Source organism: Serinus canaria, chromosome 2, assembly GCF_022539315.1.
Source record: "Serinus canaria isolate serCan28SL12 chromosome 2, serCan2020, whole genome shotgun sequence".
NCBI classification, from domain to species: Eukaryota; Metazoa; Chordata; class Aves; order Passeriformes; family Fringillidae; genus Serinus; species Serinus canaria.
Genome location: NC_066315.1, coordinates 53020769 through 53047451, shown reverse-complemented (window position 1 = coordinate 53047451; position 26683 = coordinate 53020769). Strand labels below are relative to the sequence as shown.

Genomic DNA, 26683 nt, shown 5'->3' with positions numbered 1-26683 from the left:
GAGAACCCACAAGTAGTAGCTTTTGTTCATTTTGCCTGTAAGAGGGAACACTTACATGCTGTCAGGGAATCAGTGTTAAACAGATGAATGTAGATTTGTAGCTGCTACTGTATTGCAGAGGAAAGAGAAGATGGATGGAAAGAGAAGATGGATAAGGAAAGGTAAGAAAGGTAAGAGGCAGCAAAGTCAATGCACTCATTCCATTGGTAAAGAAGGAAATTATGAGAATAAATTTCTTTGTAGTCACACACAATCTTTTTTTTTTTTTTAAATTGTTATATGGGATTCTGTGGTGATTAAATACTTGATCATCCAACAGAGAAGAACAGAAATCTCTTACAAAAGATCAGATATTTACTAGCACTGGCAATCTGCATCATCTAGAACACACACTACACTGCTGAATGAAAATCTCTTCTGATGAAAGGGCAGTTGCAGCTCAGCACTGTTGGGAAAAGTGACCTCATTGCGTCAAATGTGATTATTTGAATCCCTGGGATCCACACTGAGGTCCTTACTTGATACTCAAACAGACATAATCTTGGAGCTGGCAGGAGTTTTTGCCCGGTGAGGAGTGCAGCCAGAAGGTGGGACAGTGGCATTTGAAGGCACCAAACACTTTTTCCAGCTGAAGATTTAACAAGACTGACCCGTTGCCTCCTATAGTTATAGCAGAAAGCACTGCTAGTTCTTTGGTCTGTTTTGGGCCAGGAGTTCTGCTCCCATGGTACCAAATAAAGCTATGCTATTCCAGCTAGAAAACCAGTGACTTTTCATTAATATTTGGTGGGGAACAAGAATCCATTCTTGCAGAGCTACTACTAAAACTGATTCCATTTACAAACCTACATGACACAGAAGAGGTGAAGAGAGGATTCCTGCTTCAGAAGAGGCTGTAGCTGCAAAAATTCTCCAACCATCTCTACTCTGGCAACCAGTTAAATGTGTAACACCTTCATTTTGGGACAAAGCTTTCCATATATATATAGGAAGAGTAAAACTCAACCTTGATGAACAAGTGATTGAACCTGCTATTTTATATGACAAGTTATACCAGTTTGGAAGAACCCATGATGCAGATTTACACCGAGAGATCTGCAAAGCTGGCAGTCTCTTTGAAACCTGCTTTAGGGTCATTGTCTGGAAATCTGGGATTATAGCAGGATCTCTGAGGTGTATGGTGCCTCAACTTTCTAACATATGTGATCTCGATAGTAAATACAGATAGGAAAAATATGTCTGGCACATGTGTACACTCCAGATGTAAAACAGTGGTGTAATCTTACTCTTCTTAGTCTTAGATGAACATATTACACCACAATTACCCTGTTCATGCAGGGAACTGGTACTAATGAACAAGTCCACCAACTCAGAATGAAGTTACTGAACGTTCAGCCTTCCTGAAAAAGTCTTGCTTATCCTCAGTGCTTTCAAGAAGCACTCTAAGTGTCATGTATTATGGCTATTCTTTGAAAAGTGTTTCATTTTAGAAATTTACACCATGCCTTTTTTCCTGGCCTTGCCATGTTGCTGTTGCAAGTGCAAACAGTACTAACCTATCTAGTCTAGGTGTTAGTACATCTCTGCTCACTATAAGCAAATGGTAGTTGCATGCTCCATTGCCCAAGTGTAAGGGACATTTGCCAAACTACCTCAGCCATCTGGAGCAGATGTAAGGGAACAGAGAAAGAGTCATGGACTCTCCTGACAGAGCTAAAAGTTCACAACACTTTGTACAGCAGTTAAAGTGAAAAGGGAATTTGTTGTGGTTTACTGTAAAGTTAGTTAGACTCATGTCACAGGGCTAAAGGGCTGACATGGTATGACAGAAGACTATTTTTTAGGCTGTAAGTCTTAAGTATGTAAATAAATCTAAATAAACATGGGCAAACCATAATCAGGTATTTAAAAAACAAGCTTTAAATAATACTCATTTAGTTGCTTAACCAAGGATTTAGGGAAGCTCCAGGTTCTGCCTGTGTGTTTTATGCATTTCTTAGCACTGTGTATACTTGGCAGCACCCCATAACTTTAAAAAAATGCAGACAATAATTCATGGTGATCAAGCTGTGTGTATTTCCCATGAGCAAGTTTTGTGTCTTTTTCCCCTGGCTAAAATGAATGCAGAGCTCTGAGACTTCTAACAAGTGCTACCAACTTTCACCTGGAAAGGAGGCCTCTGTCAGGGAGAGCAACTCATTCAGAAATCAGCAGACAAACATAAAATCTGGAGGCTAACTGAATCCGAGTCAGAAGTAGTGCCTAGGTTCACAAAGAAAGTTAAACAGAGCAGAAAGAGACCAATAACCTTTTCAGAACTTGATGGGTCAGGCCAGGGCATTTTCTGTGCATGCACCAAGGTCCACCCTCCCCTCTCACCCCTTTGCACCCCAGAAGTGTGCAAAAAGAGCCCTGCAGAAATGCTGAAGAATCTGTGACTGCTGGCTGCTGAGTGTCTGCAGGCAGGAATGTCCTCAGTAAGCTCTGAAACCCTTACATAGAACCTGACTATGTATATATACTGCAAAAGGAGGATCTGGAGTACAAATAGCAAACTGTTGCTCTCAGGCTTTCTTACCACATTGCTGGCTGGAGCTCAGAGGGTATTAGTCATCTCACTGACCTTACATGTTTTCATCTTGTTTTAAATCTCAGTGCCCACATCTAGCTTCATGTAGGCTCTAGCTCTCCATATAATCTCCATAGAGTCCTTATGGTGGATGGACACAAACCAAAATGACTCAGCTGAGCTATTTCCAAAGTCTGTGTTCAGGTGAAATGACCTGTTCCTTGAAAACACTCCCACTTTTCAGTGTAGCTGAAAGCAAATGATAAAAGCAGGAAGAAAGCATCCTTTGGAGGGCAAATGTGATATAAAAGGGCCACAGTAGCAAAAGAATCTCAGAGGCACTGAAATGCTCTGTAATCCCAGTGGGGCAGAGCCTCAGGCAACTGTCAAGGACATTCAAGAAAAGGTGACTCACTTCAGTAAGGAAGGATGAGTGCTGGTCACTCATAAAGAGGTAAAGCAGAACTCAAAACTGAAACCGTCAGTGGCTGTGCCATCACTCTCTTGGGTGGCCTGAGGCAAGCCCAACCCTTTGTGCCCCTGCCCCTTTGTTCTGAAAAGGAAGATGACCCCTCCTTTGGGAATCACTGCCAAGTCTGTTGATTCTGTATGACATTATAGCTCATTTGCTCCTAGATGGCTGACTGAACTAGATGCAACAAATTGGGTATTATCACCACATGGTCTGAAGTTCCATCACTAAGCTTCTTCATTACAAAAAAGTGGAACCATCAGAATAAATGAAAGGATTACACTCAGGTCTCTAACCAAAACTCAGAGACAGATTTTGGCTTTCATGTCTCTGTAAATTCATGAGTTTTTTACTAGCACTTTGGAGATAAAGGGAACAGAATCAGTTGACAGGCTCCTGTTGATCTGAATCTGTTCCAGAATCAAAATAAGAGAACTAGGTTTGAACCTATGGACATCTTAATCTTAACCATTTCCAAAGATTCCAAGTAGTTTGAATTGAGCCTGCAAATCAAAAAAACAGCAAAAGAAACATTTTTCTCTGAATGTAATTACAGAAAAACAAACTGATCATTATTTCTTTGTTGGGTTTGGGTGATCTTACTGTATTCATTAATTGACAGAGAGATGGAACAAAGTACCAGGCCTATGTTTCTAACAGCAATTCTGGTGCAAAGTCCTGGCTGGGACATACCTTGGGAGGGAGGTGATTTTCCCCCATTTCTCTATACAGAAGCGCCGCAGGCCGTTGCTCCCTCGGAGAGCGGCAAACCCCTCGTAGGGCACACTCGACGTTCCCGTGACGAACTGCAACAATCGCAGCCTCTGCTCGTTGTTGAACCTCTCCACAGCTGCCCAGAACCACCGTATCACAATGTGTCCATCATGGTAGCCTACACCAAGCAAGAGAAATGAAAATCACTCCCTCCTAACTGAGAAGAACAACACTGAAAAATGTTCCCATTAGCATGGGGCAGTAGACGTCCTACTGGAAAGATCCTGGACTAACAATATATCTTGTTCTTCATGAGCAGTAGGTCCCAGCTTCCATTTTGTCCTGGCTGTGGATAATATCACTAACTCATTTCAGACCCTGAAACTCAAATATCCACTTGAGATTCACTGGTCTCTCACAAATCTCTTGGCAAGAACTGGGGTTACATGCATGTGATATTGAAGACCAACAGCAATATGCCACACAGTGCGAGTCTTAACAAGCTAACAATTTCTGTTTCCCAAGTAAATTCTCTTTTGGATTACAATAGTGTTCGACATATGGAGAGGAGTTTGCTGCCACAAGCCCTTCCCGAGCAAACTTCCCACCTGACGGGCTCTGAGCCTTGGTTTGTGCCAGTGAGAGCAAGCATATACCAGGCTGAATTTGCTTCAAAAGTTAAATAGAAAACTATAGCAGGAGAATAACATTGGGGACCAGCTGTGCTTGTGTTAAGTTGCATACTTCAAGGTAACTCAAAGGCTGGGCAGTGACCAGCAAAGACTGAAATCTTGTATTTCAGGGGAGGATTTGTGAACCTCAGGAACTTTCCCCTTGCGGTGCAGAACTGGTGGATTTCAATTTTTCCATCACCCAAGAAAGCCTGGATAAATCATTCTTTAAAGCAAAACCAGACCAAGCAGTAGAGAAGGGAAAAAAATCCAACTTGACATACTTTAGGCTGAGGGGGCAGTCAAGCAAAATCTGTACATTGTTGAAATGTAACTGGGAACTGTGAAATTCAGCTCCTAATTTTAGCTGCCTGCTGAAGCCAGGAGGACTTGTGGAACTACTTTCCGTGAGGCTAAGAGTTCAGTCACAGTCATCTTAGACGACTTGTAACTTTAGATCTAATTGTGCAAATCCCTTTCAGTCCTTAATGGTCAAAACTCCTTCTAACTCTGCAGGAATTGAATAGATAAAATTTGGATAGAAATAGCAGAAGCAATTTCAGTAGTATAATACCACAACACCCGAGATATTACTTTTTTTTAAATTTCAGGAGTTATTTTTCACAATAACTTCCTGGACAAAATAGGGCATTTTCCCTCAGGAAAGACAGAAAGAAAAGATGGAGCAAGACTTCCATGTTTTAGACTGAAACAATTAAGACAGCAGTAAACATGAGCAGGCAGTTTACCTCCACGATACTCTGTGTTGTTCCGCCAGTCATTGAGATCTATTTCTGCAGTGCCAGCTATAACTAGCTCCAGTTCTCTGGCATCAAAAACAGAGACAAGCCTGGAGTCTACAACCTGGAACAAAAACCACCTGTAAGCACAGTTTAGACTGGAAATGAAGCAAAGTCTTATAAACCTATGGTTCTGGTGGCCAGCTCTTTATTCTGATGAAGTTTGAATGTTTGCATTCATGTTTGTGTATGATTAGGGAGGGACAAGACTAGGTGACCACATGGGTTGGTCAGCAAAGCCACAGGTTTTCATCAGTCCTTGTAACAGCTCTGCCAGAAAGATATTCTCAGATCCAGGTCTTCAGCAAAGATAAACTGCAAAATCCAGGGACAGCAATGGAGCAGTATCCAGGAATACCACTGGCAAGCTTGGACTGCACCCGTGGACTGACTTTACTGGAACAAATCCCTGAAGAACACAGTGTGCTTCATCAGATTATCATCAAAGTGTAGAATTCTTCACAATCTTTATCAGAGATCCCTAATCCTAACCCAAAATCACAGGGTAGAACAAAACTTGCAAATGCCTGCTTCTCTCACTCTATGAATGGAAAGGAGTGCCATTCTTAACTCTTGATCATAAGTAATACTTTATCACATTCAGAAGACACGTTCTTTCCTTTCTCCTTTAACCCTAAACTTGCTATATCCAAGGTCTCTGTCGGTAGAGATCCAAGAACTCCAGTTCCTTCCTGTTTGTGTCTGTATAGTTGCTCTCTAGGGTACTAATGAAGCATTTAACCAGGGTGCTACTCATTCACATGAATGAGGGATGACTGTGGAAGCATCACTTCACTACTTACTTCGTAGAAGCCACGGACCAGGGCCTCTGTTTGCTGGACCACTCCTCGTTCCACTCGCCACTTTACCATTCTCTCAATGTACTCCTTTTTGTTCTTTTCTGTCACTGCTGTATTTGCCCCTCCAGATTTCAACTCTCTCTCTGTCACCTACAGAACAAAGAAAAACAGGGGTGTAGCTTTGTATGCATCATGTTGTGTTTCAAACACAAGATCATCCAAGCCACGCTACAGGAAACAACAGGATGGAGAGGCAATCACAGTATTGGAATAGCAGACTGCTTTGCCAACTGGAAGGGATATCTACTTGTCTCTTAGGCAACAAGTGTTATCCTTCCCCAAGTGCTAGCAAAAGTGTTTACTCAGAAATGCAAACAGCTGAAGAAAGTATCATAAAATGAATACTCCCAATACACTACCTAAAACAAGACCTGTACAGCAACCTTGCACAGATAAATAGTCCCTGTGGGATTCAGAGTTTTGTGCCATCCAAACCTGAGAAGAGTTTTTACTGTAAATAACTTTTTCTTATTTTAAGCAAGAGCTGCATCATTTCTTTGCATTTTAATAGTTAATTTAGTTGGCTGGGGTTACTAAGGCTTGAGACTGAGAAGAGATTTAAGGAATCAGTCTGGATCCTACCCAGCAAGCACATACTCCTCCTCCCATGTGACAGAAAATTCTGTTTGTCTTTCAATTATTTTTACATTCAATTTAGTTGATTTAAAAGAAGAATATGTTGCTCTTCTCTTCAGTTTTCTGCTGCTATAACAATGATGTCCACCACCGACAGTAAATGAACTGTATGAATACATATTCATTACTAGTGTTATTTATATTATTATCTATTTATTAGCCCAACAGACAGCACACAGCATAGGCAGTATTTAGGTCACCTTACTTGAGGGACCTATTGCAATATTATGAATTAAGAAACATTGACTGAGTCATCTAATCAGTGGCTTTGTTGAGAAACAGCAGGAACAAGTAAAGCTGGATGGAAGGAGTTTGGAATTCTTAGCTGGTTCAGGTTAAATTCCCAAACATAAATCATTGCATCACCATTATACAAGCAATACTGCATTGTCCAGAAAGCAAAGCTCTGGCCCAGCTACCGTGCTGTATTCTTCAAGGTTGTGAGGCATTAAGATATAACTGCCAAACCAAAGACTAAATGTTGTCTAGCTTTAAGCATGACCATAAGTCCAGATGTTCAAAGACTTCCCACAAACACCTAGAAAAATATTGTTTTTTTCAACTTCTCGTTATCTATATAAATTTAAATACTATTAATAAGCTATGATTGGATAGCAATGGCAATGTGTCCCTATTTTGGGGGTTTTGTTCTTAGGGGCATTAACTGCAGCTGTGAGCTACAACTGAGAATCACGTTTCAGAGTAGCAAGGAGACATTTCCACCAATGTAGCTCATTCCTTTCACCTGATGGGAACAATTGCCAGGGCTCAGAGACAGGCCATATCCACAAAGAGAGCTCAGAGTAAGGCCTGGAAGAACACTTTCTACTGGGTAAAAGCATGAGAAAGTACTTTGGGACACAAGCAACTGACACATCTCTGTCTTATAAGTGAAATTCTCAAATTGTCATTCAGCCCCCACCAGTAAAAATGTATAATGCTTGATTTGACACTGTATCACTGCCATTACAGGAGTGCTCTGGGTTCCAGTACACAAGAAGGCTGGAATTGACATACAGGAAATTCTCCTTAAGGAAGTACCAAGAAAGAGGATTTGGCCTGAAAGCCTTAGAAGTTCAATACACATCAGAGATGAGACAAGAAAATGTGAAAGCAGCAGTGACTGGTCCATAATGATGTCATTGTGGAAGCAGGACAAAAGGGCTGTAACCATCTACTATACAGCTTCTCAAGGAGACTGTATATTTATTGTTTTCCTTACCCAGCCCTTGAAATCCATTTCCCAAATATTAGCAGAGCTCCCACTGTGATCTACACTTGCACGTGTACCAAGCAAAGCAATGCTCAGATGGCATTTAAGTGGTTAGATACTCTTGGCATGGAAGAATTTCCAACTAGGATCCATCTGTGAGCATAAAATGGGACTGAAATTTTTTGTTATTTTGCTGTCAGCACTTAGTAAATTTCAAGAGGAAAATCTTACTTCCACTTAGGACACTTGGATTCTGATGGTTGTAATTCCCAGTGAGAACCAACCTTTCCCCTCATCATTAGTTCTAGCAAGGTCAGCATCCAGTACATAGGAAATAAAGTACTAGACAACAGCATCAAAATCCAACCTTTAGTGTTCTTTTGCTTTTATAGCACAGTATCCACAACAGATTGTGATTTTTTCTATTCTCTTTAGAGCCATCTCTTATCTTCCACAACCAACTCCAATGTAATTGTTTTCTCTTTCCTTTGAGGAGAGTATAACAAGTAATTAGTGTGCCAAATGTTACCTTCAGATGCATCAGGGCAACTCAGTTCTTATTCAACTTTGTAGTCTTCCCTTGTACATACAAACTTGTCTCATCTGCCTTTGTGAATATGTCTGTATGTTTCTGTCTGCCTTTGTGTATTAGTCTCATGTAGCCATACCTTCCAGGGAAACCACTGTACTGTCAATGCAATGTCATGCAACCTCTCAGTTCCAAGTCCATGAAAAACTCCTGCATTTGAGTCTGTGGAAAAACTGTGTTATTGCTCCTACAGATGCTTCCTACTTTAATTCTCCTGTCCCATCCTTTTCATCTACCCTTAACTCTGTTCATCCTTTGTAACCTTTTGCTATACTCAGGCTAAATTCAGTTTTTAATATACTCCCTGAAGCCTTGCTTGCTTACTGTTACTTTAAAGCTCATAGCTGAGCAGGGCTGGAATTCCATCTCTCAGAAACTTGTCAAACTCTTCCCTAGCTCCCAGAACTACTCTAGCTTTGTGCAAACCCTCCAGGAAACTTAACTGTCAAGTGGTGAGAACCATTCTCTGGATATTCCTGTGAGCACACAGTTTGTGGTGATTGGGAATGGGGCTGTGGCCGAGCCTCATCCCTAATGGACTACGACAGTGTAGGACCTGTGTACAGTATGGAAGGCAAAGAAACATGGAATGCTGATGTGTATTGACCAATCACAAAAGGATAGTGAGGGCACTCAGGTGTGATGCACATAAGATGAAGGGTGTAAAAGGTCATATTCCACCTGATTTCTCTGCTCCTTTTGACACTGTGTATCTGTTCCTTACAAGATATCTCCATCCCCTGAGCTTCTGCAGAGCTTGGTGAGCTTGGTTCTTCAGCCTCTCTAGTTCTCAGTATCTCCTTGGAGATCCTTAATCATGGTCTGAATATTGTTTTGATTCACTTCAAGGCTTCCCAGAGACAGTTATAATCCAGCATGGTTTGCAACACCAAAGAGCACCAGGGCTTCAGTGCAACCCAAAGAATCCCACAGGAGACATTTATTCTGATTGCCAGACTGCACTTAAGCCAGTGTGGCACAATCCCTAAGGCTACAGTGATCAGCCAGGTTACAGAGAACTGTCTGACTAAAGTAGAGCTGAGCTGTAGAAAGCACGATAAAGGGACGTGCATACCAAGTTGTTAAGTAGGTGCAAGGTGAGTAAGAGACACAGAATCTAACAGGGAGATATTAGACAAAATAATGGTAAGGATTGCCAGGTCCTACTGCACCTGTCAAATGTTTTTTATCCCTCCTAACCCATCCTTTCAGTCACATCAGCTTTAAGTTACATTGCTTGCATTCACCAAATGCCACATCTGTGTGAACTACACCCTGGAGAGAAGAGCTGCACTCCAGAGAATTCCTCATGCTCATCAGAGTGTGGCTCAACAGGCCCGTAGGGGGGCTGGTATTGGATATTATACACCCTAAGAATAAACATCTGCCTTGGAACAGGTGGCTTGAAAGAAACAGAAGGTAGGAGAAGAAAATGTTATTGAAAGGCTAAAGCATCTGTTCTGACAGAAAGATGTTCATCACACTCAACTTTGTCAGCTTCAAATTTGCTTTTCAGATGTTTTGCATAGCTGTGCTCACCTGTCCAAACACCTCCTCGTTCACTGTGAAGGTTAGATCCAGGATATCTGTGATATTGTTATCCTTCATCCACTGCAAGCTCTGATGGAACTCTTCATCCAGGTACTCTAAGTCGCTTAAATCACATGGCCTGATTGCGAGACAAGAAAAAAGATATGATCCTGTGACTACTGTCAGGATGATTTCCTACTAAGTGTGTGAACAAATTTACTGAAGATCCAACATAAAACTGAAGTTCATTTAGTTTTGTTAACATCAAAGGCTGTTTCACAGACCCTCCTGAAGCAGTTCTGCAACTGTTTGCTTTGCATAGCTGGGCTCAAGGCCAAATCTGCTGGCTGCCTGCATTATTTGCTGTCAAAAGACAACCCTGGGGCTTGATTTTACGTGGATCTTCAGGATGCCCTGCACTTCATAGCACACTTGTCCCTTCAGCCCCACCATGCTGTGCTAGGCTGCTTCCATTATCTATCATTTGCCAGGTGAGCACACAGGACTGACACAGGGCAGACCAGGCAGCCTAAATTTCTGCTAATAAGGAGAAATCTGTCTGCTGAAAGGACAGATTTGTTATGAGCAGCCTGGTTTCTAATTCCCTAAAGGTGAGATAAGGATGCAGAGAGAACCCTAGCTTTCAGCCTATTTTCAGACTAGATCAGGTATAATTTAGATATGAGTGTTTGTACCCCAGCAGTAATAATAGTTTTTTAAAACCCAACAAAGAATAACACGATAAAGAACTTAAAGGACTGTTAAGACAGATATCTTTGCTGATTTGGAATCATCTTAATTGATGAACTGTTTCAGCTAAGCTTTTTTCTGCTCTTTAGCATTTAATTGCAGTCTTGAGTTAATATTTACGGCTTTTTTTATTGTTGCAAAAATTTTGTGTACATTGTTTTACTTCAGTCTATTAATTAAAGAGGGACTGACTGTCAATCGAAATTAAGCTTATAAACTACAAATTGAAAGTAATTTATTCTTGGTAGCTTGCACTTACTAAAATAAAAGACAGGAGAAGATCAAAAAACGTTCCCTGGTTATATCTACATGAACATTCTTAATTAACCCAAGTTATGTTTTAGAATGAAAAGCTACTCCACCAGTGAGGCACAACAAATGATGTATTTTTGCTTAATATAACCTCTGTCCTTTTTTTTGTTGCTATTATTCTGTTTCAATCCATCAGAGATGTTTTTCAGTCTTCCACCTAGTTGAATCTTCATAACTTTTCAGCAGTAGTAAACTCTGGAGTTATGTGTCAGAACTTTCTGATGTGTGTTTCTAAATGTCGTACTTATTTATTTTTGTCAGCATAGTATTTATGAGTGGAAAATTCTTGGAGAAAGCAAGAAAATATAAAATGTGTTCAATTTCTATCGCAGACCAACAAACTAACAGCAGAAAGAACCTGAAGGTCAGTGTGCTCGAAGTGACTCCCTGAGGGTCTGTGTCTCTGTAGGACTCCCTGTGGGGTCTCTGTTTGTGCACACTTGTGGGGTTATACTCACAGCCTTAGCAGTGCTTTGTAGAAGGGCCTTGTGAAGAAAGCATCAAGAAGGTACTGATGGATGAGAGCCAGGCCAAGAATACGACCGCTGAACCTGAACCTGGGAAATAAAAATGCAGAGTTAATGAAGTGTAACTCAAGACTTCCAGTATAGAAACTTACACAGGTAGCAACTGGGGTTTTTTTGTTTGTTTGTTTCTGAATTAGTTTTTCACATTTATTCCCTGTTTTTTTTTTTTTTTTCTGAGCAGGCAATAATGCCACTCCTCCCATGTCTGATCAATAATGGATCTCCTTGATGCACCTCCTACTGTAACCATACCTGAAGCTGGCATGTTATGCACTCTTCTGTGCCAAAACAATGAACACTCACTTTCTGTGATCTCTCTTTCAATGTTCTGATATAGACTGACTACATCCAACACAGTATTTGGCCAGGGAAATACTGCAATGCTCCACCTCAGTAGAAAAAATGCTATCACAAAAGAGCTGCAAAGGATATCTGGAGACTCAGTATATCCAGTTTCTGACTAGCTACAACCCTGTCTGAGGTGGGGCTTTAAAGTACTTTAAAAGGGTACTGAGTTGACTTGATAGGGGAAAACTGAAGCTCAAATAAGCTAACTCTTGTGACCAAGGACACATTAAAATCACCATCTAAAGCTCAGGCACACTGTTCCAGACCACTTTCTTAATTTTGCTGCTTGGCTGTTTTTGGCATTTACACACTCCTGTGTTTGTTTCTAAGAACAACCACCCCCAGCCCCACTACAAGTACACTCAAATAGTGCCCTGCTCATGTTAATCTGTGACTTGTGATGATAAACTGTTAAATTTTCCTTCCTATGATTTCTTCTATGACTTATTCTATATTTTTTCATCAAACTTGCTTTTAAATCAATCATTTCAGACAGAAAAACACAAAACAGGTGTGTTTGATTTTTGTAAGAACAACCCCCAACAGCCATTCAAATCTTGTTTATATGTAAGAAAGGAAGAAATCCATCACCCCAAATGTGAGCACTCCAAGTCTGAGCTGACTGGTAACACAGAAAAGTTTTACTGCACAAAAGATGAGAAACATATCAAAAAGGGTAGAAACCATTCCTTCCACTTACACAAATCAGTGCAAAGACCTCTCCTGCACACAAATGAAAGAGTATGATTGTAATAAAGGTGGCAAAGAATATCTGTTCAATCAACTGAATGCTCATGGGACAGAACAACAAGTGCTTAGTATGTCAAATGGGGCACAAAATAGCCTGCTGAGGCCCAATTAGCATTTACATCACCTCAGGAGCTGCCTCTGGGTCCCCTGAATCTGAGAAAGGTGCTTATGATATGCAGCTGACCAGCCACAGAAGAATGATTCTTTTACCCCCCTACAGCTGTTTCCACAGCAGCAACAAAAGGCAGCTGTTGGCTCTAGTTAGGGCCTGCTTCACTTCACTTGTGCTCCAGTGCAGTGCTTCCAGCAAAAGGCTGGAAGGAAATGAGGGGGAGCTGATACAATGAAAGCACAGTGGAAGCCAGACAGCTCAAATCCCAGAAATGCTGAACCTGTAATCCGTCAGTTTTATAGTACCTTCAGGATCCATAATCAAGTCCGTTTGTCCTAAACAGCGCGTGTCAGCTTTTTTGGTTTTGTTCTTCATCCCTGTCCATCCCCACAGGTTTTGAAAGTGAGCACTGAATGAAAATGCTGGGGGTGTTCCTCACCACAGTGCTCACCCCACAGCTACTCAACTGGGCAGGCAGGAGCCACCTGGAATAAAGCTGAAAGTGAACTGCCAGGAAAGATTTGATAATGTGGCTTCTCCTAAGAAACTGCTTGAATGTGTGAACAGCATCCATTTTCTCCTGGCTGCTTGTTTCACTTCTGCGCGGCTTTGAGGGCATTCCTGCAAAGCTGACATGAATGGGCCATGCACCTACACCAAGGTGTTTACAGCTACAGGGACATGTTACAGGGGCCATTAATGGAGAGTCTGATTTGAATCAGTGCCTTGTGGCAGAGCTGTATCAAACCATCCCAAAGCCATGGGCAGCATTTCTCTGTGAAAGGTCCAAGCCTGGTGCACCAGCCTAAGAACACATAGGATAAGTGAGATGAAATAATTAACAAAATGTTGCCACTGCTGTTACCAATACAATGGATAAAAGAGTTGTGTTGCAGACCGTATTCCCTGGCAGCTCTGTATCACCCCAGAAAAACACAGTGCTGTGTGGCCAAGGCAAGTCAGCTCTCCAGCCCACACACCCTTCTGCCCCCGCATACAGCTTTGGCATCTCTGCAGAGACCTGCTAATACTTGACTCTCTTCTGAAGAATGGTGTGGCAAAAGGTTCTCTGGCCCCTTGTCCATGCTGGACAGGGCCTGGGACCAGACATGACACTTCTCTGGTCCAGCACTGAGAAATGTGGACCGTGGTAAGCCAGCAGATACCTAACAACAGGAAGCATTTGCTGCCTTTCTCAGAGAACAAATACACAATTTATCTATGTGTGGCTCCATTCAGTTCATCAAGCTGCCATTACACTCAGACAAGCATAGCAGTCCCACTTAAAATGTATCAAAACTTACAAAAAAGTAAGGAGAAACAAACTGCCTCCTCAAAAAAGCCAGTTAAAACAAAGCCAGACGCCTGTGTTTATTTCTTCCTAAAAGATTTAGGGCACAAGTAAGATTTAGAGGTGGGTAAAACAGTCCTTTCAGAACAAAACAAGTTTTCTTGACAGAATAAGTAGCACAAATGTAAATCCTAGCTCGAGGGCACATACCTTCCTTAAGCCTGAATTACATTTATCTTTCCAAGGAAGTGTAAAATACTTGTTTGGTTTCTTTCTAGCAGAAAAGCTAGTTTGGGAGAGGTGGGGAATGCAGGGTCTTGCTCTGGCCTTTTCTTTCAACACCCTTCCCTTTTGGAGACAATGATTGCGTCTGAGTAATGTGCTCCAGAGAGAGGGTAAATGCAGGAGGGAGTTAATGAACAGGAAATGGTGGAACGAGAGACAGAATTAATGAGCAGGGGAGCTGCTCTGGTTTGACTGCCGATTGACACTGTTCATCCACTCAAAAAGGACATTGTGTGCACCTGCTTTCTGGCTTTTAACAGCACTACTCTTTGACCCATTTGCAGAAATTTCCACTGTACCCAGCTAATTCCTTTTCCTTCTGGAGGCTTCAGGTGCCCCTGAAGCAAGCCACAACAGCCCATTGCAAAATAACAGGCTCACTCCCCTCGATGGGACTCTGTGAATACTTACTGCATATCCACGTGCTCAGGGAGAGACAAATCCATGCTGTAGCAGCAACTAGGCAATACATTTTCCTCCCACTGCAGCTGAGTCACAGGAGATTTAATGTACTCTGGTCCTTATCATACAGCACCAGAGCAAGGACCCATAATGACCCACAATTTGGTACAGGGCTCTCTCTTAACTGGTTCAATGAATGGATCTCTACTTTATATGACAGTTTTACCTTGGATTCAGATGGATAATGTTGTACATTGAAAAGATTGTAATTTGTGTGTACAGAGGAAGAATAGTCTTTATCATTCTATTGGGAATGCCTTGGGAACCATGCCTTGTGAGCTAAATTAGGTATGGTATGAGAAACTTCAAATCCTAAAAAGAGGAAGCACCTGATGAGATAAAAAAGATTGAAAATCCTGCAAACCTTATATTGCTCAAACACATCTGCTGCATGTAAGTGTGCCCTTCTTGATGCAGTAGCTTGTGAAAAAATATTCCAAGTAGGGCTTGAGAATCCGTCAGTTATATCTTGAAAGATATAAATATAGCATGGTTCATGTCAAATTTGAAAATGTCACTTTCTCAAGACTTGCTTTCTGTACATGAAATTTACACATTCTGTTGCACCAGTTTTAAAACTCTTGACTGTTTAATCATGCAGATGAATTTTGGCCACCTGAAAGACAAGCTGAACAAATGAGGCTACAGTGCGTGGTCCAAGGGTTTCTGTCCTTGGCAGCTCTTCTGAGGACGAATGATATTTGTCAGGTGGATGCACCTGGAGAGCCTATTAGTCCTTTCACAGTGGGAGAGAACTGGATCTAATCTTGATCGTTATTAGATACCAGAGACTCTAAAAAGAGGAAAACATTTAGAAAGGCACAATCATGGGAAATACTTCACCTTGAACATGCTTCTTATTAGACAACAGAGAATTCAGTCATGAAACAAAAATTTGTACGAAACTGGGCATCATGGATTCAAGAGGTTGTGGTACAGCTTGTTTTAAAGCACTGTTAAAACTGCCATTGTTATGAAGACACTTGTGAACAATCTGAAGGCCAGAAACTGCTGATTAAAGGAATTAATAATCAATTCTTACAGTCTAAAATTTTGTGATTTGCAATCTTTTGATATGAGGGGGGGCCACAACATGCAGAGGGAAATGTACTGAGTCTATGATTTCTGAATTTTGGTGTTATCACCAGCACTAGCACTTTATAAACAAAGAACTTCTTTTAATGCATGAAAGTGATAATAATGTATATTTTGCAAAAAGAGTTGACCAGCAAGATGGTTACAACAACTGTGCCTGGACTCGTACATTAAGAATTTTAAGCAATACTGGCAGCGTGTCAGGCATATGCTCCAGAGGTCTATGCCTAGATGTTGGCAGTACACATCCTTGTGTTGGCTCAGTGCAGGACACGGCCAACATGTCCTACATGAACTACACCTACAGAGAAATGATCTAGCAGACGATCAGGTCACCTCTACAAAACCTTGTCAGTGGATCAAATCCACACCTCTATCTATCAGTCTTCATTAACAAATGCCTTTCTTTAATTTGGTGTGCATATTTAACCCCTGCTCACTCAAATGAAAGAACATTTGAAGGGACTAATGGGATGACATGAAGCATTCTTCTGTCAGGAAGGCTGAGCCATGCAGGCTGGGACAGCTCACGTGTTCTCTTTATCTGACTTGCATCTGCAAACTCTGCAGACTCCTCTTTGCCACTGTGTCATTTGGCCTCGTGGCAAATGTGCTCAGTGTGTCTGCAGGTTCAGAGGTGGATGCTGTGGCATTCCGGCACCATGCCTCTACAGTTCAGGAATCTGATGACCTCATGTGTCATTAATATGAAAGGAATGGCTCTTACAAAGGCTGGAGACAGAAGTTTATGAAGTCTCAGCACATTAAAGAGAAAAGGTAAAATAACTCCTAAATTAGTCATAGAGGAGAATTCCACTGTAAGGAGTAACAGAAGTACTGTTGGCTCATCTTCTTTTCTCATATCCATCTCTAATACAAATAATCCTTAGAGAGATCAAGATCTTAGAGAGACCAAGATACATTGTTGGGTCACATTTGCACACCATCTCCCAATGCTGCACTGACTCCAGTATCTAACCACACTGGCATCCCACATGAGAACTTACTCTAGATCCCTGCAAGTTTCTTTTGAAGGAATGGTAATGACTCACCCCAACCAGGTTTTGGTTTTACCTCCTGTGCATTATATTCTAAATACTGAAATGGATCTTATCTCATATATGGTCAAAATTAATTCCAGGTTTTCAGACAGTTACTGAGTTTGTAAGGAGAAATTCCACACTTCCTCACTGTGAAACCACAGAAAATTCTGTAAGGTAAGCTTCATTTTTCAATCCATTTTTTCAATTAAAATTTAAAGAAAACATTTAGGACTACTGACGTGGAGCAACTGTGTGTGCAGATTTCCAGCCTGGAAACCAATGAACTTTAAATAGTTAAGAATCTACAGGGATTGATTCCTGCTGCCCCAGCAAATGTGACTGGGATTTAATAGAGGATACATTTGACTCAGAGCCAAGGCATTTCATTCAGGCATCAAAAGATCAAGAAGCATATTCCATGAGCCTCTCTTTGATAATCCTGTCTACTTATTATGCCTATAAAACTTAGGAGTTTTATTGATATTTTCAAGGAAATTTGTTGCACTCATTTAAGTAAGCACTAGCCTCTCTTAAGTAGCCTCTACTGTGAAGTGGAACAGTCCAGCAAACCTGCTTGTGCAGTGTCATAAAATACAAAGATCGTGCTCAGAGAGGGTGGGAAATATAGGTGCATCACCCAAGAACTGAAATTAAACAAGAAAAGAAAAAGGATGAAAAATGATTTTCAGAAAGAAAAGCAACTGGGTACAAATAAAATTCCTTTATATTTCAAATCCTGAACAGATAATTTTATTTAGATGAAAACAAGCCATTCTTTAGATATTTTTACTTTTGGTGGGCACCAGGTTTCATATGATGAGTAACTTTATGTGAGCCAATCTCTCATTTTAAAGCTAATTTGTGCGTATCTTTTCAGCTGCAAAAGGTCAGTACAATACTGGCACTTCAGTAAGTCCTACTTCTATTTTCTGGATCTATCTGCATGTAGAACACGTTTCTGTTTCTCAGTACCAAGGAGTAGCCACATGAAAAAGAACTATTGCTTACATGTGATGGAAATGTGATCTCTCCATGTCCTTCTAAATCTCTGGAGGTCATGCATCCTAAATTAGCAACTAACCTCAAACCATTCCTGAAGCCTAAATTACCAGCAAATGAAAAACAAAGAGATAATCCAAACCTTATTGCTTCTTTATTTAACCTATCAGATCATTCAAGTCTTTTCCTTGCCTTTAACCTATCCATTTGTTCACTCAAAATATCTTTTCATCTTTCTTATATCCTGGCTATACCCACCACAAAAGAAATGACAGAAAATGTTAAAAGACTAATTGTGTCACAAAGAAGAAAGCATGAATTTATGGAAAAAGCTGCAGGCTACTCTGCTTTATCCAGAAAAATGAGAGGCAAAGATAATGTAGGTAAGGGAAATTCATAAAATCCCCTTGGCTTTCTCTTCAACACAATCTATCAAATGGTTCCTTTCCCCCACACAGTAGCTCCAGATAAATGCTCACATGGACAAAGGGTTCCAGCTGCATTTGCTCAGCACTGCAGCCAAGCCAGGAAGCCCCACGCTGGAGTGGCTGGCACTGCCTTCCTGCACATCAGCTGAACTGTGCCAGAAGTTCTTACTGCAGGTACAGGAATTCCTCTGTGTGGGGCCATTGCAGGCACGCCAGCCCAGGTGTCACGGGCTGTCTGAGCACCAGAGACACCACACGTTGACAATGGGGAGCTGATTGCCAGGTCTGCCTTTAAACTAGTAAGGAGATTAAAAAATGAACACGGTCTCTCTGTAAAAAGAAATCTATGCTAGGTATCATTTTACCACTAACAAGTTCCATGAATGCAGGGGTTTGGAGCAGGAGATGAGGAGTGTGGCAAGTGCTGAAGTGGCCATCTCTGCTTGCAGAGCCATCTCTCAGCCTCATGACCACGATGTACAGTCATCCTCCTCTGGGAGAACCCCTGCCAGAACACAGCAGCACGAGCACGACTAACCTCCATCAGCAACCAAATTGCCTTTAGCTTCTCTTGCTGGTACAAGGGATAAGACATGCTGGTCTGGGAGACTCTTGGCAAAAACTCCTCTGCCCAGCAGCTATGGAGGGGATACAGACTGAGGTATGAACTATTGGCTAGCAGACAACAAACCTCTACATTTTGTGATTCTCAGATCCTAGACTTTACTGCTGACTGGCAGATTTCAAAGCAGAGAGATCACCTTCCAGAGGAGATCAGTGCCAATATTTCATGTGAAAATTGAAAAAACTTAAATCCTAAAGTAGAATAACTTATCTGAAGGTATCCAGAAAACAAGTGATAGAGACAGCAATGAAATCACAGTCCTCTGGGTCCCTTCTCCATTTTAGTTGTTGAGTCTATTTGGCATTTTATCAGTTTATCAGTTTATCATCAGTTCCTGGTAGATCAGTTCACTCTGATGCTTATGGGTTGTTTTATTTCAAACAAGCAAAAAGAACATTTTCATCAAAGACTTTGATTTCTCAAAGACTTAGGAAGAGTTGCTGGCGGGCATTTTGTAAACCTATGAATTGGTGAAATTTCAGACATTGCATGACTTATGTTTGCTTTCCATAGCTTTGCCATGTGTTGAAACAAGCTAGTCAAGCTACAGGGAAATCCACAGATTTAGTCATCTGCCAGGCAAGAGGGTCATAAAAACACATGCTGAATGACTGCACATTTTCCTTCAATGGCTAACTACCAACACTGCAGCCAAAATAACTGACTTATTCTCAAAGGAGGCACATCCTTTCCAGCCTGTCTGGGGTATTTAGGCATGAGAGAGACTGCTCATCATAAAGTCCTGGTAAGCACCCAGGAATGTTTACCCTGCACAATGAGGGGTGATGCAGATATCCTTGAGCTAACTGCAAACAGCTCACGGGCAGTGCAGAGCCCTCTGGACTTACCACCCCTGTCCAAGGCCACACAGTTGGGCTTGCATTGTGCTGCAACTTGGCTAAGGATCCCTGTCTCTCAGGACGAGGATCCTCAACTGAGTAAAGTCAGAAATCTGTGTGCAGATATTCAGACATGCTATGAATTGTTTGGCAGTGTAATATAGGTCTTGTTTTGCAAATCAATGAATACTTCCAACTTTTATTAATACCACTGCAAATTGACCACTCTGATCCTCTTCTGGGAACATGCAGAGTAGCAGAACCTTTGCATTTGTGTTCTGAAGCCCAAAATTTTTTTTTACTTTACTTTACAAATCTTTCCAACACAATTAAATAATTCCAGTTTCTAGTATGCCATTTTCTGGAATGGAAGTCATAAGTCACAGTGTAAAAAGGTTGCTTCAATGAGCCACAAGACACTGAATGTATACTTTTGTATTCTTGCTATCACATCAACTTCTCTCATGGGTGAGACAGCTTAGGATTTTTCTCATCCTCCATAACTTTATCGGAATTTTGAAAAATGTTCCTATTCCAAATTGGGGCAAATTGACAAACATTACCTTTCTCCCTTTAAAAACATACATATCAGATAAAATTAAATATTTAATATTCCCCTACAGAAACAGAAATGCCTTTGCTACTCAAGAATACCCAAAATGAATTTGTGTGATTTAATGAAAACAATATTTCTCTACAAGCAGTCTTTCTTTTGATGTATAAATTGTGTTACTTACAAAAAAGGTTATCTTGGGAATTTCTGCATCTGCTTTAGCTGAATTTTCTTTACCTTACTGAAGTCTGGATAAAATACAGTGAGAAGTAAGGAGGGGAATGATGACTGAACAATACTTCATAGTGACAGCTCAGGCTTGCCATTCCAGTGTTGCTGGAACAGGAGATATGACAACATTCATCACTCCCTGGGGGTTTTTTGCCACTACCAATACACAGACAATCATAGCAAATTGTGCTGCTTCCCGGCAGGCCCACGTGCTTGGGGACAGCATGGATCTTTCCCTTTTCTCCTCCGCCACATGCAAGGTGCAGACACTGCAGAGATTTCCATGTGAAGCCTCGCTACTATGGGCAGATTTAATCTGCAGTGTTGCAAAAGACTGAATGGCCCTAAGCAAGGGAAAAACCCATAAATATGACTTTTGTAAATACAGAACAAAAAAGAACAGCCGCCTTTCCCTCAAACCAAACTCTAATTTGGAAGAAGTGCTAGAGAGACTATGAGACTCAGGGAAGGGAAAAGGGGTAGAGACTGTGAGAGACATCTCTTCTTTCAACTCATAAAGCAACGTCATTCTGATCCTCAAAAGTGCTTGGAAAAAATTCTCTAGTAAGAGAGAGAAAGTCATGAGTAAGGTAAATATAAAGCAGAACCTTTTTTAAAAGAAAGAATGGTTGCTGCACAAGCTCCGTTAGGAAGAATGTTTTTTTCTCCTTCAGTTTTGGTTTGCCTTTAATCTTCCAATTCCTCCTGACCCTTAATAAATAATTAACCAGCTGTTGAGGCAGGCTCTATGTGATACAGTCATACATCAAACTTAATAGGAAAATCAAAGTTTACTTAAGTACAGGAGGCATTGAGAGAGATCACAGTACAGCAGCAAGAAGGCATTTCAGTAACATACCCTTTTCACATAGTGAAAAGGTCTTATAAATTATTTCAGCTGCACATTTATTTTAATATCATTCTTGTCCAGAAGATTTACAATAGTGCTTGAAAATTTCTCATGCAGACATAATTTATTTAAAATAAGATATTGCTAGTAATTAAAATTTATAGTCTAACATAACATTAAATGCTTTGGTTTTCTATGGTGCCTTTCATCTGAGAATTTCAAAGCAGTTCCAAGCATCAAACGGAATTCAAGTTGATTACATACTAGGAAATCTCTCAGATGGAAACTGAGGCAAACAGGCAATCATCTGATTTCAAAAACAACTGGATGCAGCTTGATGCCTCACTCTGGGGTGCTTTATCTGATTTTTAAGGGGACGATTTTTCAGTGTTTAGCATAAACAGCCTTTCAAGACAGTTGCAAAATTGGTCTCCTAAATTAATTCCTCCCCCAAATGTAGACCCACACAAGTGGCCCTTTTAAGCCCAAAACCAAACTGTGTTTCTAACTCCCTGACTAAACAAGTATTGGGCCATAAGTAGGTTGCCTGCCACAACAGCTGAAAAGTCAGAGAGAGTCATGAGTAATTCAGACCACATATTCCTAAGAGTTCCCTTCAGTCAGTAGAGAGGAGTAATGGCTGTTTCCAGACCTCCTGCTTAGATGCTGTGACTACATTTCTCCACTGTTTCTATAAAGAGCCAGGGAGTGTGCCTAAATCCAGCCTGTGAGCTGGTCCGCATTGGAATACAACCCATTAGGTCACAAGGCAATTTGTTACTTTCTTTAAAAACACTTTAATTGAAATAAGTCAATCTCTGTGTAGAAGGATTAGTGGAGGTTTGTTTCCTATAGATCTGACTCTGATGGCCCTACATTACCACACTGCAGTAGCTCCCAGTTCCTCCCTCACATTCTGCTTCCCAGACTTTGGAGTATCTCCAGTTTCTCCCTTCTGTCTCCCCTGAGCTTGCACAGCTCTGCCTCACATCCCCAAGCTACTGCGCAAGATGATGTGGCTGGTTTGCAGCCAGTGCCTGGGATGGACCTGTCAGCTCACTCATGCTGCCTGGCCAGCTGTGAGGACAGACAGCACATGGCCAGCTCTGAGGACAGACAGCACACATCCCTGCTGAGCCACTCTTCTGCCGATCTGTCCTTTACATAGACACATGTTTGACAAAGCTTTTAGGAAATTATTTTCTTCAAGACATTTACCTTCCTGTCAGACAGGTCTTAAACTGATTAGGAATCTGTCTGATGGATAGGCAGGGCAATTGCACAAGGCACAACTCATAAGGAAACCGGGGTAAGAAAACCAACCAAGCTCTCTAAGGAGAAAAGACAGCTGAAGTTGCAACATTCTCAGTTCTCCTTGGGTTTATTATAACAAAAAAAAAAAAAAAAAAAAGGAAAAAAGCAACACCCTGCATTCTCTAGCACGCTAGAGATGGATAGTGCTGGTTATGTGGTTTCTCATTAACACAAAATAAATAAAAGGGCTGCTCAGAGGTTGGCTGGGGCTATGCCCCCACAGCATTGTGTAGGCAAAGGGAGCTGCCTTTGCCCATGTGCCAGAACATGCAAAAACAACAGAGGCAGTGCCATGCCTGAAGCAATCAGCCCTGATGGGAGACAGCATGTATTTGCTCAGCTCAACCAGTCGGTGACCGTGTCAGCTGACTTGGAGCACAGGGAAAGCAAGATCTTGTCTGCATGGAGAATGGGTGCACCAGGCTTCCATCTGCCTGCAGAATGAGATGCAGATATACATGCAAGTCTTCTGTCTGACTCTGCTCTGTGGCACAGACTAGAATATGAGAAGAGGGACTGGAGAATTTTCTGAAAGAAAATTCATTATGGGAAATGAATGAAGAAAGTCCTGCCCCAAAGCAGTTCTAAATGAGCATCAAGTTATAGAGTTCATGAGGACTCTATAATGTGGCCAGCAATAATCTACAGCTTCTGGAGACCTGAGCATTGGGTCTGAGCGTATCACGTCTGTGGTCTCAGCAGGATTCTGAACAAAAACATTTTACTCACAGGTCTTCAACTTTCTAAAGGTTCTGATAAACAAATGCATTAATTTTTATATAAAGAAAAACAAACAAAACACAACAGGGCTTCTCTGAGATGGATACAAAATGCTAAGTACGATTAGCAAGCTGTAAATACCTCTAAGATAACTGTAGCACTGGGGTGCTGTTCTCTGGCTGCATAAATGTCACAGCAAGGTCCACAAATGCTTACTATTACAAAAACCCATGCTGTCCCTAATTCACAATGAAAACACAGAAAAAAGATTTTTCAAGTTAACATCCCTCAGATCTCCAAATGAATGTCTGTGAATGATTTTTTTCTGTCTAGGCCATTTGGTTTTTTATGCAGAGACTGGGCTTGTTTTCACATTTTTTTCTTTTGTTCCGCATTTTGCCCGCTTATGTGGAAAAGGGTGAAGTACCTCCAGTGGGGGTGTATTTCAGAAAATGTTTTCAAATATCTAGGCAAAAAGCTAGACACATTTACCTAGATCAGATAGAATGGCTCATTACTGGCACGGATTAAAAGCAGCTTTTCTGGCTATAAGCTTCAGGTACATTCTATACCATGCAGATAAAAATATATCATCAAACTTCTTTGGTCTAGGGGTTGTATTTGTCCTTTCAGATAGAAGGGGATTTAAAATATTTTAACTTTAAAAATGTGTGATATCTGTTATTTTGTGTGTTCAGTATGCACATATGTTAACTGAAGGAAAAAGTCTTATTCAATGGAAGCTTGCAGGAAAGGTGTTAAATCTCAGTTTCTCCATAAATGAGAAATATTTTCCAGTCATTATGTCTCTTACTTAACTTGGCATATATACAACTAGTCTGTGCTTTGATGTGCTCATTTTGGACTCAGAATGCTGTTTGTACAAAGAGCAAAGCATGAAATAAGCCCCTAAAAGGGGCAGAACTGTAACTTTTAGGCTGGGGAAAAAGAGCAGTGTATTTCTCCATTCATTTCAATATGAATGAAACCTCACATCTTTGCATTTTGTTGCATTTATCTGAAATTCACCACTGTTCACTTAAGAAAGAGAAAATGTAAAATAATTTTGAGAGAATTTTTTTGCTAGCTCTGTTTCTTAATATATCTGTGTCTGGAGAGGTCTTGCAGAAGCACTATAGAGAAAAACATGCCAAGGGTAGATTTCACATAAATAATAAGCCCCACAGCACCAAAAAGCATACAGCTGAAGAAATCTGCAAATCTAAACCAATTGTGGTTGTGTGGTTTTCGTGACTGACATCATACTTCAAGCTTTGAAGAGACTATGAATATTAATTACCTGTGACCCTGGAACTCTCAAACGGATTCATCTGTGTTAGCTGGTGCTTCATAACAGATTTGAGAACAGGAAAGTGATGTCTATTTCTGGCATATGACAGGGAATCTTATCAACAAATAAACCTGAGAAACAGAAGTTCTAGCTCTGATTGGATGAGAATGAAGAAAGCCTGGGAACATCAGAAAACCTCATTGCTCAGGAAAAAACAGCAACAAGGCAGTTAGTACAGTGTCCTCACAGAAGTTTGCTTGTAAAGCCTTAATGGGAGAACTGAACTCAGTTTCAAACAGGTTGGTCCAATTCCTATCTCAGGCTGCACAGAATTCTGAACACGGGACTCTAAGGTTACATATGAATACCTGAGATCAGTCACACAGTATAAAAACATTTAGAATGTCTAGATATCTACAAGCCAATCATGAAACCTGTCAGGCTAATTATAAACTGCTGGTCTCAGGCCATTATTTCCATAACAGGTTCATGAAGTATTTCCAAGCACCGACTGGACTGTTTATCTTTCCCTTGGGTTATGCAATCTTGCCCTATTTACAATACTACATGTGCAAACCTCTTCATTCATAGCATTTATTTCCTTCTGCAGGGCAAGAGGCCAAATTTATCTCTTAAAAATAGGAAAACAAAAATGTCTGAAGGCCAAATAACATTCTGCATTCAAGAAGCTGGATTGATATGTGCAGCCTATGTGTCTGACTGCTGCTGATTTTTGGGTTAAATGCTAATTGCTACAGGAAAATCATATTAGGTATCTTTCTGCTGTTCTATATACCCAGGGCACCTTTAAAAACCTGCCTCTTTCATGCTGAAATCTTCCAAGGCACAAAATGAAGGGGATCAAACACAGCATATATGTTTTGCAGCAGAATTTATCACTTAAGAAAATTGCAACTATTTGCAAGGACATCTCTGGACACAGAGGTCTGTGTTCAGCTTTGTCACAATGTGGGCAGAATGATCATGAGTTTGCACCTGCCTAGCTGGTCCTCTGCCTGGATGTCAAAATACGTCTCCACAAATAACAGCCTCCTAAATCAGAAGTGTATCCATGCCATCTGTTAAGATAGGATACAGGACAGACTTTATTTCTTCTTGAAAATTAGGAAGGCTCCAGATAATGTCTAATGAACAGGATTGCAGTGGTAGGTGAACAAGCTGTAAGAATTAAGCTGCTCTCTTCCTGCTCATGTCAGTAGAGAAACACTCTAAAGTAAGGATCATTGTTAGCTTCACTGCTGGAAATGATAATACAAAGAAAATTCCAACAATTTAGAAACCATGCCAGTCCCAAGCAATATTCCTTTCCCCCCGGCAACTTTAACAGAGGTGACAGCTCAACTGTTCTTGATCTCCCACCTGCTGTAAGCCAAGGAAAGGAGGGTCTATTCACAAGAATAGAGGAACATGTACTATTTGCAATTTAAAAGGGGCCTGCCTCCCATTTTAAGAAAAGGATCTCTGAGAAGAGCCAGTGAGATTGACAAAGAAAACCATCATAGGAACAAACCCATGTGGCAGCACTTCTTTGACACAATGAAATCCCACAAGGGACCAAGCGATGCCCGGGGCTCGCAGCCTATGCTTCGCTTAACCACATCTGAAACTACCAAAGTGAAAACAACTCCCAAAGACAGACAGATCTGGAGGCAGAAAGAGAAAATAAGGACATCACAATATGCTTTCAGAACTTTTGATAAAGAAACAAGATCAGAAATTCGCCTACATACTTAGTAAGCTAAAATATCTGCTCACTCTTGCGGCCTTGCCCCAGACAAGCAGG

General features: G+C 41.0%; 1 protein-coding gene across 4 annotated transcripts in view; it reads right to left on the bottom strand.

Annotated features, from left to right (window-relative positions):
• HECW1 (HECT, C2 and WW domain containing E3 ubiquitin protein ligase 1) overlaps positions 1-26683 on the bottom strand; it is a 250514-nt gene that overhangs the window by 3833 nt on the left and 219998 nt on the right. For all 4 annotated transcript variants that reach the window (XM_030237185.2, XM_050971192.1, XM_030237191.2 and 1 more), the window contains exons 23-27: positions 11575-11673; positions 10064-10193; positions 6030-6176; positions 5176-5290; positions 3735-3933 (exon numbers count right to left, since the gene is read on the bottom strand). In XM_030237185.2, coding sequence (XP_030093045.1) covers positions 3735-3933; positions 5176-5290; positions 6030-6176; positions 10064-10193; positions 11575-11673 — 690 coding nt within the window. The remainder of the gene's footprint in view (positions 1-3734; positions 3934-5175; positions 5291-6029; positions 6177-10063; positions 10194-11574; positions 11674-26683) is intronic.